This window comes from Sus scrofa, chromosome 4 (genome assembly GCF_000003025.6).
Source record: "Sus scrofa isolate TJ Tabasco breed Duroc chromosome 4, Sscrofa11.1, whole genome shotgun sequence".
NCBI classification, from domain to species: domain Eukaryota; kingdom Metazoa; phylum Chordata; class Mammalia; order Artiodactyla; family Suidae; genus Sus; species Sus scrofa.
The window spans coordinates 7,897,138-7,911,374 of NC_010446.5; the positions used below are offsets into that span (position 1 = coordinate 7,897,138).

Sequence of the window (14,237 nt, forward strand, 5' to 3'; positions counted from 1 at the left end):
CCGGGAGCCCTGCCAGGCGCTTTCCAGAATTCAGAATGCCAGTCCTTCATTCATTCACCCGTTCAGCATCTGTTTATTGAGGACCCGCTAGGGATGTCAGAGCCGAGGGTCTGCATTCGTTTCCTGTGTCTGCTGCAGCAGCAGACCTCAGACTTGGTGGCTTAAAGCGACAGAAATGCATTCTCTCGTGATTCTGGAGGCGGAGCTCTGAGATCAAAGCGTCAGCTGTTCGGTCCCTCCTGGGGGCTCCGAGGGAGGGTCGGGCGCTTGCCGCTCTCCCAGCTTCTGAGCATCGCCGGCAATACTTTGAATTCCTGGCCTTGCAGACGCACCCTCCCTCCAGTCTTCCTCCGCCTGCACGTGGTCTCTTCTCTGGGCCTCCCGGGGTCCCAAACGCCTCTCTGGAAAGACACCTGTCATTGACTTTAGAGCCCACCCTCTATCCAGGATGCCTTCTGCTCTGATTCCTTAATTACATCCGCAAGGACCCTTTTTCCAAGTAAAGTCACGTTCTCAGGGGTTAGGGTTTGGAGGCATCTTTTTAGAGGTCACGGTTCAACCCACTACAGGTATTGAGAAGAAAAACGACAAGATCTCTATTCTCACGGAATGATGTTCTGGCGAAGAGAGACAGACAGGAAACAAATAAATAAGACAGGCTCATAGGGAAGCGCTCCCAGGGGGACCGATGAGGTTCACTATAGGGAAAAGCTTTCAGTGGGGAACTTGGTAAGTGAGCTCACCAGGGAAGGGGCAGAACTTGAGCTGATATCCAGAGGCAGAGAGGGCACCGGCCATGGAAGGATCTGGAGAAAGTGCTGCTGGTCACAGGAATAGCAAATGCAAGAGTCCTGGGGCAGCTTGGTGTTTGGAGCTGTGAAGCCCTGTGTGGCCTTGAGCCCAGGAGGCTGCCGGGAGAGGAGTTCTGGGAGTGGGCAAGACCCAGGGGGAGGAGTCTGGGGTTCCTTCAAAGTGCAACAGGAAACCACTGTAGAATTTTACTCAGAGGAGTCCCCTGATCGCAGCCAGTTGTGTGAAAAGTCATTCTGGTTGTTGAACGCAAAGTGATTGAGGGGGAGTGAGAAATGGCCATTCACACAAGATTTATTGAGCACCTACGAGATGCCAATATAGTGACATGGAAACGACAGGCTTCCCTTTCTGGGTTGCAGGGCCGCATCAGGGCGAAGGGAAAGCAGACAATCACAAGGCAGAGCAATAGGGACGGGGACACAGGGTCCCTGGGTTTTGCTCCTGACTTTCTTTATCTAATCAAGATTGGTCCTGAGGAACCTCGTGCTGAGTCTCAGGTGGAGGTAATAATAGTCACCTCACCAGGTTTCTCTACAACACTGCAGACATTAGGTTTTAACGTTTTAATTTATTTTTGCTGCTTTAATGGGCAAGGAAGAGTGAATTTGCATCCTTTCAGCATTTGTGAAAGCTGAACATTTTCCCATGTGATGTCACCATCTTTTTTTTTTTTTTTTTTAAGGGCCACACCTGTGGCATATGGAGGTTCCCAGGCTACGGATCCAGTTGGAACTGTAGCTGCCAGCCCATACCACAGCCACAGCCATGTGGGATCCGAGCCATGCCTGTGACCTACACCACAGCTCATGGCAATGCCAGATCTCCCACCCAATGAGCGAGGCCAGGGGCTCGAACCTGTGTCCTCATGGATACTAGTCAGGTTGGTAACCTGCTGAGCCACCACCGGAGCCACTGATGCTACATCTTAACAGACTGTCCTCCAGCATCCCGATCCCAGCCCTGACCTGCAGTCCTTCTTTGCGGGTGTTTAGCCTCCGGTGGCCACGTGAAAGGGGTTCCGCAGGGTGGTGGCGGGGGGAGAGGACGGGAGGGCGGGGAGGAGGGGCCTCACACATAGAAATCAAGAGAAAGGAGCAGGCCTTCAGAGCTTCTGGATTTCTTGAAGCACATGGACCACATGTTTTGAATAAAGAATTGGGACACCGCATCCGGAAAGCACTCCTGTTCCTCCGGACGCAGCACAGAATACTGGCATCGACACCATCCCGGGGGGACTTCCTGTTGTGGCCCAGAGGGTTAAGAGCCCGACCAGTATCCATGAGGACGTGGGTTCAATCCCTGGCCTCGCTGGGTGGGTTAAGGATCCAGCGATGCTGTGAGCTGTGGTGTAGGTCGCAGACGTGGCTTGGATCCTGCGTGGCTGTGGCTGTGGCTGTGGCCTAGGCCAGCAGCTCCGATGAGACCCCTGGCTCAGGAACGTCAGCAGGAGCCTGTTAGAAATGCCGGGTCTGGGGCCCATTTCTCACACGTTAGTGGGATCCCCGGTAAGATGTGGGGTTCTCAGGTGAGCGTGTATTCGGGGGCCAGGCCCTGCCCTCGGAGATCCTGTCAGAGTCGGTGTTTCGTCCAGATGTTGTTTTTGTCTTGTGAGGAAATATACATGACATAGAATGTATCCTCTTAACTACTTACAAGCGTGCAATTCAGTGGCATTAAATGCGTCCATCACATTTAGTAACCATCACCACTGCCAACACACTACTCCACCCCCCCCAAACCCCGCGGTCCCCGTAAACAATCCTTAGCCCCTCCCACCCCTCTCAGCCCCTGGCAACCACTGGTCACCTTTCTGTCTCCATGAATCTGGCAAGTCTAGCATCTCCTGTAAGTGGATGCGTGCAGTGTGTGTGTCGTTCTGTGTCTGGCTTGTTTCACTAAGCGTTAAGTGCCTTCGAGACTCTGCCATTTGTAGCATATACTGAAATGTTCCTTTTTCATAGCTGGTGATGCTGTGTTGTGCTACGTTGTTTTATCGACTCACCCTGACACACCCTTGTGGGGTTTTGACCGTTTGGCTCTTGGCACTAGTGCTGTTCTGAACAGGGGTGAACAAAAATCTGCTCATGATCCTGATTGCAGTTCTTTTTTTGGGGGGGTATACAGAAGGCCTCAGTGGGGCGACCCACTTGTCCCATTCTTAGCACAGAGCGTCCTGCATCGAGGAAAACCCCTCCGTCCCGGGCTGGTCATCTTCCCCCGCCGGGGTGGCAGGGAGGTCCCCGCGCAGCTGATCTTGGACATCATCTTCAAGGATGAGAACCGTTTGCTCAGCAGACGCTGGATGCCTCGGTGCCTCTGGCAGAGGGCTGATTCTTGGCTCTGGCTGGCATCCAGTGGTCCCGGGGCTGCAGGAGCTGAGAGGGTGGGAGGGGGAGCAGAGGCAGGGGAGGTGGGCTGGAGGCTGCTTTACTCCTACTGGCCAGTCTCATTGCCTCAAGATGCCAGAGCTGTACCTACCACATAGTAGGTCCTTAATAAACCCTTGCAGAATGAATGAGAGATCTCTCGCCTTCCCACCTCCCTGGGGGGCCCTTGGGATCCTGGCTGGGGAGGTGTCGTCTGAGCCGCCTGCATGGCCAGGTGCCCAGCAGAAAGATGGGTACCCGGGAGGCGCCAGGTAACCGAGCCCAGCAGCAGGGCACAGCCAGGCTGACCCGAACCCTCTGTCCTCGGCCCGCAGAGGCTCCAGCGGGAGAAGCAGCCCAATAACTTGAACGACACCATCAGGGAGCTGTTCCAGGTGGTGCCTGGGAACGTGGACCCCCTGCTGGAGAAGAGGCTGGTCAGCTGCCGGCGCTGCGCCGTTGTGGGCAACTCGGGCAACCTGAAGGAGTCCTACTATGGGCCTCAGATAGACAGCCACGACTTCGTGCTGAGGTGAGCGCCAGACCCTTGGCTCAAGGTCAGGAGGTCGAAAGCCCAGTCCGGGTGTGCCGAGCCTCACCTGTTGACCCCGGACCCCTCCCTGCACCCTCGGGGCCTTGGTTTCCCCACCTGCACTGCAGGATGCAGCTGGACCAGCAGCGCCTCTCTGGATGCAGAGAGAAAACCCTCCACAGAGGTACCCGGTGGGCCGGGAGCTTGGCCTTGAGAGGCCTGGCGTGAGGGCAGAACTAACTTGAAAAACTCTTGTTTAATCTTTAAAATCCACCCTCGTTTTGCAGTTTAGGCCACAACATAACTATATATTTTTAACTAAAATATGTTTCCCCGGGAGTTCCTGTTGTGGCTCAGCAGGTTAAGAACCCAGCTGGGATCCATGAGGACACGGGTTCAATCCCTGGCCTTGCTCAGTGGGTTAAGGACCCGGCATTGCCGTGAACTGTGGTGTAGGTTGCAGACATGGCTCAGATCCCACATTGCTCTGGTTGTGGTGTAGACCGGTGGCTACAGCTCTGATTTAACCTAGCCTGGGAACCTCCATATGCTGCAGGTGCAGCCCTGAAAAGCAAGAAAATAAAAGTTTCCCAGTCACCAAAGTCAAATAGATGTTCCGGGAAGATGCCACCATGCCAGTCGCCTAACCCAGGGGCACCAGTGCCCCTGCGTGAGAAACACAGGCACCTTCTGGAATCGTCACCTGTTTCTGTGACCTCTGACCTTCTGTCTTTAGATACTCAGCCCCTGGGAGCCTCAGTGTACCTGGAGTCCAGTGGGAATGGTCTACTATGAGGGCCAAGGAGTCAGGTTCAGGGTCAGACAGGCCCCGAATTCAAGGCTGCCAGGGTAGCTCTGTGTCCTGGGATAAATTCTTTGCTCTCAGATTTCTTCAGCCATAAAAGTAGGACCATAAAATATTTACTGGACACAGTTACATTAAGGGTTAATGAGGTTCGTCCCTGGACCCGGCCAGTGCATCCTGCACAGGAGGCCAGCACTGGTGGCCATGGTTGGGCTCCGATGAGATCGCAAGTGAGAAGAAAGTCACAAAAGCCTGGGGCTGTGCCTTAATGGCCCCATTGTACAGATGAGGAAGCTGGGGCTGAATGACGGAGGGCGGACCTTTCAGAGCCAGCGCCGACCCGCAGAACCTGTGCCCCCGACGTGACGTGCGTGTATCCTTCTCCCCCCTCCCCCCCAGGATGAACAAGGCCCCCACGGAGGGGTTTGAGGCCGACGTCGGGAGCAAGACCACCCACCATTTCGTGTACCCCGAGAGCTTCCGGGAGCTGGCGCAGGAGGTCAGCATGATCCTGGTCCCCTTCAAGACCACCGACCTGGAGTGGGTGATCAGCGCCACCACCACCGGCACCATCTCCCAGTAAGTCCCCTCGGGGCGCCTGGGGGAGGGTCCTGCCTGCCCGGCTGCTCCTTGCCAAGGACGGCCTCTGAGCCTCCCGCCATGCTGTTCCCCTCACTATGGCCGAGCTCATGCTGTTCCTCTACCGAAACCACCTGCTCCTCCAAGCCTCCTCCTGGAAGGCAGAGCCCCAGCCCCCAGGCCGCCTCTGGATCTTCATGGTCCCCCTCCTCCCCTCACTCTAATGAACCCCAAGTTCCAGCCTTCCTCCTCCTCAAGACTCCCCCTGACCCTGGACCCTCCCTGGAAAGGATGCGGCAGGTGGTAGTTCTGACCCCTTCCTCGTCTCTGTGGTGATGCCAGCCCCTCGCTGCTTCTCAGACTGTCAGATGGCCTGGCTGGTGGGGGCATGGGCAGGGAGACGGGGTCGGGGGCCTCATCAGCTCGAGCATCGGGGAGCCCACGTCTTCTCATGTGTCCTGGGCACCGGGCGGCCCTCGGCTCGTGTCTCTCCCTTGACCGTAGTCCGTCTCATGACCTCTGTCCTCTAGGGAGACCTGGAGGCTTGGCCGCTATGCAGAGCCAGGCTCGCCCCTGCACCCCATTCTTGCCTGAAGAGAAGTGGCTTTGGTGTCCAGGTGGCCTAACGCCTCCTTGTGTGAGGCCCAGTTAGGAAGCCAGAGGGAATCAGGTGCAGGAAACTGGGGGGCTGGGCTCTCAGGAGGAGGGCGGCGAGAGAAACGGACTGGGGTGGGCGGGGAGCTGGACCAGGCCAGGGCTCAGCTGCCGTCTCCTCCTCCTGGTCCCACAGCTGGAGCGTGAATTGTACCCGAGTTAGGTGCCCCGGGAGGCCGGGTGCCTGGGCATCCATGCCCTCATCTTGGGGGCACATGTAACTTTGCAGGTGGAAGGGAGGTCTTTGTGAGCCTTATCAGCCAGACTCCCAGCAGCGGGGCATGGGTGCTGTGCCCCCACCCTGTGCTCCTGCTGCTGAGGGGTGCCTGGAGCCTCTTAACCTTTGAGTGGGAGAAGGCAGCATGAAACATTAGCCACGAGCGCCCTCTGGCGTCCGTGATGGGCCACTGCTGAGGAGATGGGGTCCCTCAGGATGCCTGTGCCTGCCCCCCTCGCCCCACCTGCCTCTCCAGCCCCCGCAGCTGATGTCCAGGCAGCCGCCTCCCCACACTAACCACCCTCCTTGTCCTCCCACAGCACCTACGTTCCTGTCCCCGCCAAGATCAAAGTCAAAAAGGAGAAGGTGAGACCAGACTCAAGTGCTTTGTCCTCTGAGCTCAGCCTTGGTCTCAAGGCTCCGTCTGCTGTTGGGGAGCATCATCTCGCCACGGAGAGTCCCTGGGCCCCCAGGCTGGGGGAGGTCATGGCCCCCCACTTAGAGAGTAGAGAAATGGCCCCCAGAGAGGGTCCGCAAATGGGGGCTTGTCGCCGATGCAGATCCTCAGGCCTACCCCAGATCTGCTGAATCAGAAACCCTGGGTTTGTACAAGTCCCCCGGGGATGCTGGCGCCCTTTGAGAACCTCTGCCCTGCGGCGTGAGCATCTCAAAGGCAGACCTGACCTCCTGTGTCTCCATGTCGCCACCTTCCCCAGTGGCCCTGGTATGGGGTTGGCTGAGACATAGGTAGAGGGCAGGGGGATGAACGAAGGGCCCACCACCCCAGACCTTAGCACATGCTGTCATATGTACATGGACGATCAGGTTCAGAGAGGTCAGGTAAATTGCCCAGTGACGCACAGCTAGGCTGGAGCTGAGGTCCTCCCAGTGCTGGCTGTGTGACCTTGAGCATGTTACTAAGCCTCTCTGAGCCTCAGTTTCCTTATCTGTAATGCAAGGAGAGGGAAACTTAGCACGTGGGCTTATTTTAAAGACTGGAGGTCAGTCAGGCCCAGGTCAGGCAGAACGGGTGGCTCGGTGTGTGTGTCTTCCCCTAGCGTGACAAGAGTGTCCTTGCTCCCAGCTCCTGCTGCTCCCCGGAACCTTCTCCAGCAAGTCTCACGTCCCTGGCCTCATTTTTTTTTTTTTTTTTTTTTTTGTCTTTCGTCTTCTTAGGCCCGCACCCACTGTATATGGAGGTTCCCAGGCTAGGGGTCTAATCGGAGCTGTAGCCACTGGCCTACACCAGAGTCACAGCAACGCCAGATCTGAGCCACATCTGTGACCTACACCACAGCTCATGGCAACACAGGATCCTTAACCCACTGAGTGAGGCCAGGGATCGAACCTGCGTCTTCATGGATGCTACACAGATTTGTTTCCGCTGTGCCATGATGGGCACACCCCAGCCTCATTTGATTGTTAATCAGATGTCACCTTGTCAGTGAGCCTTTTTTTCCCAGTGCTTTGTCACCTGTCTCTGCTTCATTCCTCTCCGCAGTCTCATCATTCTTTTCCAGCATCTTCTGTCCCTTCGTGATTGAGGTTACAGTCTGTCTTTGCCCCTGAGAGCGTAGCCAGCCCCACAAGCACAGGGGTGTGAGTTCCAGTCGCCGCTGTGTCCCCCGCGGCCACAACGGCGGGTGGCACCTTCCACGCGCTTGTGCCCGCGCCAGCCCTCACGCAGGGCCGTGTCCTCCCCCGCAGATCCTGATTTATCACCCGGCCTTCATCAAGTACGTCTTCGACAGGTGGCTGCAGGGCCACGGGCGCTACCCGTCCACTGGCATCCTCTCCGTGATCTTCTCCCTGCACATCTGTGACGAGGTAGGATGCCCTCCCCGCTGCCCGCCGCTCCCAGGGCACCAGGGCTGCTCATCCCAGGTTGCCAAGAGGGGTGGTGAGGAGTTGCCACTGTGGTACAATGGGATTGGAGGTGTCTGTGCAGGACGTGGCTTCGATACCCGGCCCGGCACAGTGGGTTAAAGGATCTGGCATTGCCACAGTTGCAGCGTCGTTCGCAGCTGCAGCTCGGATCTGATCCCTGGCCTGGGGACTCCATATGCTGCTGAGCGGCCTAAAAAGAAAATCAAAACAAAACAAAACAAACCAACAGAGCGTTATAAAAAGAGGGGGGCGGGCAGCAGAGCGTCTGCGGTCGGGCTGACCTCCAGCCACCCACCCCCAGGCCCCAGCACAGCCCGTCTCTTCTGGAAGCTCAGCTCCCGTCTCTGGCAGGGCTTGTGCAATGCCGACTCTGTAGCATGTTCGCCTCCTGTGTGAGCTCCCAAGGCAGAGCCGGGCCCAGTGGCTGGAAGCTGAGTTCTGGGGGTGAATAAAGGAGCAAGTTGTCATCTGCGGAGCTGTCTGGGGCCAAGGCTTCAGTTTGGACTGTGCATTAAAAATCATTTGTGGTGGGGAGTTCCCATCGTGGCTCTGCATTTAACAAATCTGCCTGGCATCCATGAGGACGCAGGTGCGATCCCTGGCCTCGCTCAGTGGGTTAAGGATCTGGCGTTGCCCTGAGCTGTGGTGTAGGTCGCAGACGTGGCTCTGACCTGCCGTGGCTGTGGCTCTGGCGCGGGCCGGCAGCTGCAGCTCCGATTTGATCCCTCGCCTGGGAACCTCCATATGCCGCAGGAGCAGCCCTAAAAAGCATCAAAGAAAGAAAGAAGCCCCCCCCTCCACTGGACAGTGAGGACCCCTGGACCAGGGCATGTCACCTAAGAGGAGAAAAGGGGCAGCATCCACCTCACTGTGGTTGTCACCCTTGACCCATTTTCCAGATGAGCAAAGTGGGGCTCAGAGGAGGGAACTGGTGCTTGCAGGGTGTAGTAGCCGGAGGCAGAGCTGGGGTTGAGGGCAGGAGGCTGGCTTTGAACCCCTGTTCCTCAAGCCTTGGGAGAGAGTTTGTACCCCCCACCCCCAGAAGGGGCCCCAGCCCCCTCAGGGCCAGCTGCACACAGGAGCCTCCCACTGTGCCTTCGGCATTGGACTTGACTTTTGCCTTAACTTGTCTCTGCTTCCCCAAAAGCCCCTGGGGGTTCGGGGCTCCTGGGGGGAGTGGGGTGGTTTCTGTGAGTCCTTGGAAGTGGTGTTTACAGACTCCGGGGATACAGGCTCCCTTTCTCAGAGGTTCCACCTGCAGCCCCTCTGTCCGGGCCTCACCTTTGCTTTGCCCCCGGCAGGTGGACTTGTATGGCTTTGGGGCGGACAGCAAAGGGAACTGGCACCACTACTGGGAGAACAACCCTTCGGCGGGGGCTTTCCGAAAGACCGGGGTGCACGACGGGGACTTCGAGTCCAACGTGACAACCATCTTGGCTTCCATCAACAAGATCCGGATCTTCAAGGGCAGATGACGCCGCGCAGGTTAAGGACAGTTGCAGCAGCTCACCTCTCGACGTCCAGCCCCGGGAACTTGGTGGCCCAGCCTCAGGGGTGTGCCCAGGTGCCCCTCGCAGCCTCTTGCACCCTGACATTTGGCAGCCTCTGCTCAGCAAGGTCGCCGAGCCCTGCCAGGGCTGCAGAGCGAGTCTCAGAACCCATCTTGGGTGGGGAGAACCCCTCGCCACCGCTGCCCTGGGCTGGGGGATGGTGGGGGGCTCGGGAGAGGTTCCATCTGGATGCCCAGAACGGTTTCCAGGGAGGATGTGCAGATGCACTCCTCTGCCGAGGGGTGCAGGGCCAACATTTTGATTCTCGCCAGGAAGTTCCTGATCGGGGGGGGGGTGGGCTCCAGGAAGGCCACGTGGGGCCCGCTCACGTGGCAGGACTACCCCCCCTCTCCTTTCTGCCCGGAGGCCACCTGTGCTGGCTCCCCACCCCACAGGTCCTCAGAGACACTAAGCATCTGGGAGGCGCCGTCCTCCCAAGCTGACGTTCCCTGGAGTCATCCAGCTTTTTTTATAACGATGGCTGAGAGCAGATTTGACCACTTCCGTGTGCCTTTGTACTTGGGAGAAATGCCTGCGTGGGCTGAAAGGAGGCAAAGCCCCACCCTGGGAAGGGACCCAGCAACGCGCTTCCCTTGCTCTGGAGCTGGCGACAGCTTTTCTAGGTTCCCGAGCCAGCGCCTGAGTCGGAGCAAAGCTCGGCGGATGCCCTGCGCCATCCCGAGGCCCATCGGCCATGGACTGTCCCTTCTTCGTTCCTCAGACTGTTTGGCTTTGGTGCCCGTCGCCTTCCAGAGCCACGCAGAGGGGCCGCCACCAGCCTGCAATTTCCCCAAGGGTCTGCGCTCTGGGCCCGATCCCCGTGGGCCACCTGCGTGGTGTCCTGGGGGTTTGCGGGGACGTCCTGGGAAGGCGACCATCAGCGGGGAAAGGTAATACCTCATCCTTCACATCCCAGCTGCTCTTTCTTCCTCGTCAGCCTTCCTGATTATTTATTGTTTTGTCTTTGAAAATTCAGCAGACACCGTCTGTCCTCTGTGGTTCAATTGCTCTCGCCTCGCCTGGTAGCTGGGGCGTGGGCGCTGGAAGCCAGTTTTGTGGGACTCTTCAGCCAGGGTGGAGGGGTACAGGGGTGTCTCAGGCTCGAGGGCTCACTGGTGGGCACAGCCTGGGGTGTCAGGCTGGTGGGTTTGCAGAATGTGCTACGCTGCCTTCTCTTCCAACCCCTCCTTTCTTCTTGCTCCTTGTGGACTTGGGTTCCGTCTCAGGCTAGAAATCTGCAAACCCAGTGGCGCCATCTTAGGGCTGGGTGGGGAGTAGAGTCGCAGACGTTAAGAGGGCAGTGATTGTCGGCTCCAGGTACTGACATTTCATTAAAAAAAATTTTTTTTTTTTCCTAAAAGGCCACTGGTATTTGAGAGGCAGGATCATATCCCAGTAGGGTATCAAGGCTGCCAGTCTGGGAAGTGTGTGTGGCGGGGCTGCCTCCACCGCCCCCTGCAGCCCTCTGGCAAGCCCTGCCCTCCCCTGCCTGGGGAGGAGGAATAACCAGAACTCACACCTGGCAGCGGGCACTCAAAAACCTCCAGAAATCACGTGCCATTTGTTTTTCCCCCGAGTCTCTCTTTGAGTATTTTTCCTGGGGAGAGGTTCCATCATTTTCATGAGATTCTCGAAGATTCAGAATCCAGAATACAAACAAAACAAAACCTTGTTCCAGCTTGAACATTCTCCCAAACTGAAGCTGCTCTGACCAATAAAAGCTCATAGATGAGGGTGAGGTCCTTCTTCCGAACATAAATCCTCAGAGGCTAGAGTTCACGGCCGTGCTGGACGGGAAGGACGCAGCGGGCATGTGTTGGTCGGCTGATTAATCCCGGGGACTCACATTGAGGACGTGGACACCGACGTGGAAGCAGTGCGGGCTGACCTTTGGAGGCCGAGTCCATTTGGGGATGACGGCTTCAGAGGGAGCACTGCTTCCTTGGGCTGGGCTGAGTCAGCTCAGGTCCCCCGAGTGGACAGGTGTCCATGGCCAAGCCGCACGCCACCTGGGCCGGCCGCCCGGTCCCCACCCACCTCTCCCTCCCTCCCACTGGATGGCCTTCCAGCCCTGGCCATCCGGCTCTCCCACTTTACAGATGAGAAAAGCAAGGCCAGAAAAGGGAAGTGACTTGCATATGTGAACCAATTGTGACAAATAGCGCAAGTCGAACAGATTTTGATGAAATGGGATGTTGTTGGTTCCCTATTTAAAGCACCTAGAGGTGGGCTTTCCCAGCCAGGCTCATCCAGCCCCTCAAAGAATCCGTGGGTGTAGGTTTCTGCCTCTGCTCGGCTTCATTCTCAGGCTGCCCACGGGGTCCTGAGGCAAGCTGGGACCTATGCCTTCTCACACCATCCTTCCAGTGGCAGAGACAACACTTTGCTGTCCCATAGCCCCAGCAGACGTCTCTTTGTGTCTCATTGGCTTCCCAGCAGCCACCTCTTAAAGAGCCCGCCGTTGTAGCCGAGGTTAATGCACTATTGCCTGAAACCAGTGGGGCCTGTGCTGGGGTAAAAGGGTGGCTGAGAGCTGGACAAGAGGGCTTCCCATGGGGATTTGAGCATCAGCTGCATGCGGGGAGGCTCTCCTAGATCCATTATATGCAGCTGGGCTTCCCAGGGCCCCTGGAGCCCAGCCCAGGCCTCTGTCTGCTCTGCAGATAGGGAGCTCTTTGGAACTGAGGTGTCCTTGTCTGCAAAAATCAGTGCTGAGCCTGAAAATCCAAAGCCTGGGCTGGGAGTTCCCTTCGTGGCTCAGCCGGTCAAGGATCTGGCTGGTATCCATGAGGGTGCGGGTTTGAGCCCTGACCTTGCTCAGTGGGATAAGGATCCCGCATTGCCACAAGTAGGTTGCAGATGTGGCTCAGATCTAGTGTTGCTATGGCTGTGGTGTCAGCCGGCAGCTGCAGCTCTGATTCAACCCCTGGCCTGGAAATTTCCATATGCCGCAGGTATAGACCTTAGGAAAAAAAAAAAAAAAAAAAAGATAAAGGCCTGGCTGATGACATCTGCCCCTGCCCCAGGAGGCTGCTTTCTCGAGCTGGAGCAAAAGCAACACTTGGCAGCCACCCCCCACCCCACCCTGAGACCGGCCCCCGCCCACCTGTTGGAGAAAGGAGGCCGGGTTTGTAGTCAGCTGGGGCAGAGAAGAAAGGACTTAAATTGACTCCCTTTGAAACCCTGGCTTCATCAGATATTGTCCAGCAAGCCACATGGGCTGGGCTTGGTGGGAGAAGCCGGATGCCAGGAAATAGGACCTGAAAGGAAGCCAGGCGAGAAGGCGCAGGCTATTCCTAGAGCGAGAGGCAGGTTCAGAGGCTTGGCGGCATCCGTGGCTCGGCTGTGGCCACGAGGGCTGGCAAGAGGCCAACCCTGCCTCCAGGCAAACTGAGCCTCGGGGTCAAAAGTGGAAGAGAATCACAGAGAATGTGTAGAACTGTGATGTTTGCTCAAACTGTCCTCTCCAAGGTCACCTGAACCCAAAGGAAAAAAAGAAACGATGAAAGAGCCCACTCCCTCCCACAACTGGTCGGAAGGGCTTTCTGCAGGGAAGCCAAAGACGGCTGACTCGGGGCACCTGCCATCAGGCCTGGGCACCTGTCCTCGCCCCTCCAAAGAGCTCGGGGTTGTCACTGTTTCTCTTGTGGGCATCGGGTTTGCACAGATCTGGCCGCTGGCCGCTGGCGGTCATCCTCTCCTGGGGTCTGGGCTAAGAAGCTGTGAGCCCTGCTCGGGGGGGGGTCCTTCCGTGACACCTCTGCAGAGGAAAGGAGAGGGGGTCAGCAGCTCCCGTTGTGGCTCAATGATAACGACCCCGACTAGTATCCACGAGGAGGCAGATTCAATCCCTGGCCCTGCTCAGTGGGTTAAGGATCCGGTGTTGCCGTGAGCTGTGGTGCAGGTTGCAAACGCAGCTCAGATCCCTCGTTGCTGTGGCTGTGCTGTAGGCTGGCAGCTACAGCTCTGATTCCACCCCTAGCCTGGGAACCTCCATATGCCGCACATGCGGTCCTAAGAAGAAAAAAAAAAAAAAGAGGGTGTTGGAGGAAGAGCAGGGCCAGGAAAGCGGCACCGCAGGGCCCTGCATTTCCTCCCAGCAGCCCGCCTGCCTCCTGCCTCGTTTCCCTCCCAGCTCATCAGAGACCCACACTCATTCTGCACTGTCCTTGTCACGAGCCCCCTCCCAGCCCCGGGAGGTAAGCATGGATAGGCGCCCGGGACATTATGATTTAAAAGAACTGCAGCCAAAGCCAAAGTTTCCTGAGCACTTTTTCCTCTTGGCGGTTGGGTTGGGTTGCGTTGGTTGGTGGTGGTGTCCTCTCTGCTCTGTCCCCCGCCTCGCTCCCGCGTTTTGCAGCCGAGCGTTCATCTGGATGCTTATTTGAATGAAATTGGCCAGGGTCTGTCTTCCTCAGCCTCTGCTCTGGGTTTTGTTTTTGTTTTTTAATTTATTGTTGAACATGTCCAATGATGCAAATCAAAGTGAATTAAAAAATTATTTTATCATTTGGATGTGTATGTTGGTTTTTCTGTAAGGGCTGTGCCTTGGGGCTGCCTTTCAGAGCTTCCCTTCGGGAGATGTTTTCAGTCTGCAGGAGGCGCTGCCTGGGTTAATGTCCGCCTCTACCAAGTGGCCAGATGGTCAGGATATGGAGAGTTTCCTCCTAAATGCAGCTTTGCCTCTCCCTGCTGTGTGACTGCGGCAAGTCACCCAACCTCTCTGAACCTCAGCTGCCTCTTCTGTCTGGTGGGCACCACAATGCAGGCCCCTCAGAGGGGGTGTGAGATCAAGAATAAACACATGTGGGAGTTCCCGCTGTGGCTCAGTGGG

At 57.1% G+C, this 14,237-nt stretch overlaps 1 protein-coding gene across 9 annotated transcripts in view; it reads left to right on the forward strand.

Moving 5' to 3' along the window:
* Positions 1-13,916, forward strand: part of ST3GAL1 (ST3 beta-galactoside alpha-2,3-sialyltransferase 1) — a 96,562-nt gene extending 82,646 nt beyond the window's left edge. For 8 of the 9 annotated variants that reach the window (XM_005662836.3, XM_013996463.2, XM_021088743.1 and 5 more), the window contains 5 exons: positions 3,515-3,711; positions 4,916-5,095; positions 6,287-6,332; positions 7,674-7,793; positions 9,155-13,916. In XM_005662836.3, the coding sequence (XP_005662893.1) occupies positions 3,515-3,711; positions 4,916-5,095; positions 6,287-6,332; positions 7,674-7,793; positions 9,155-9,328 (717 nt within the window). In that variant the 3' untranslated portion in view covers positions 9,329-13,916. 9 annotated transcript variants of the gene reach the window in all.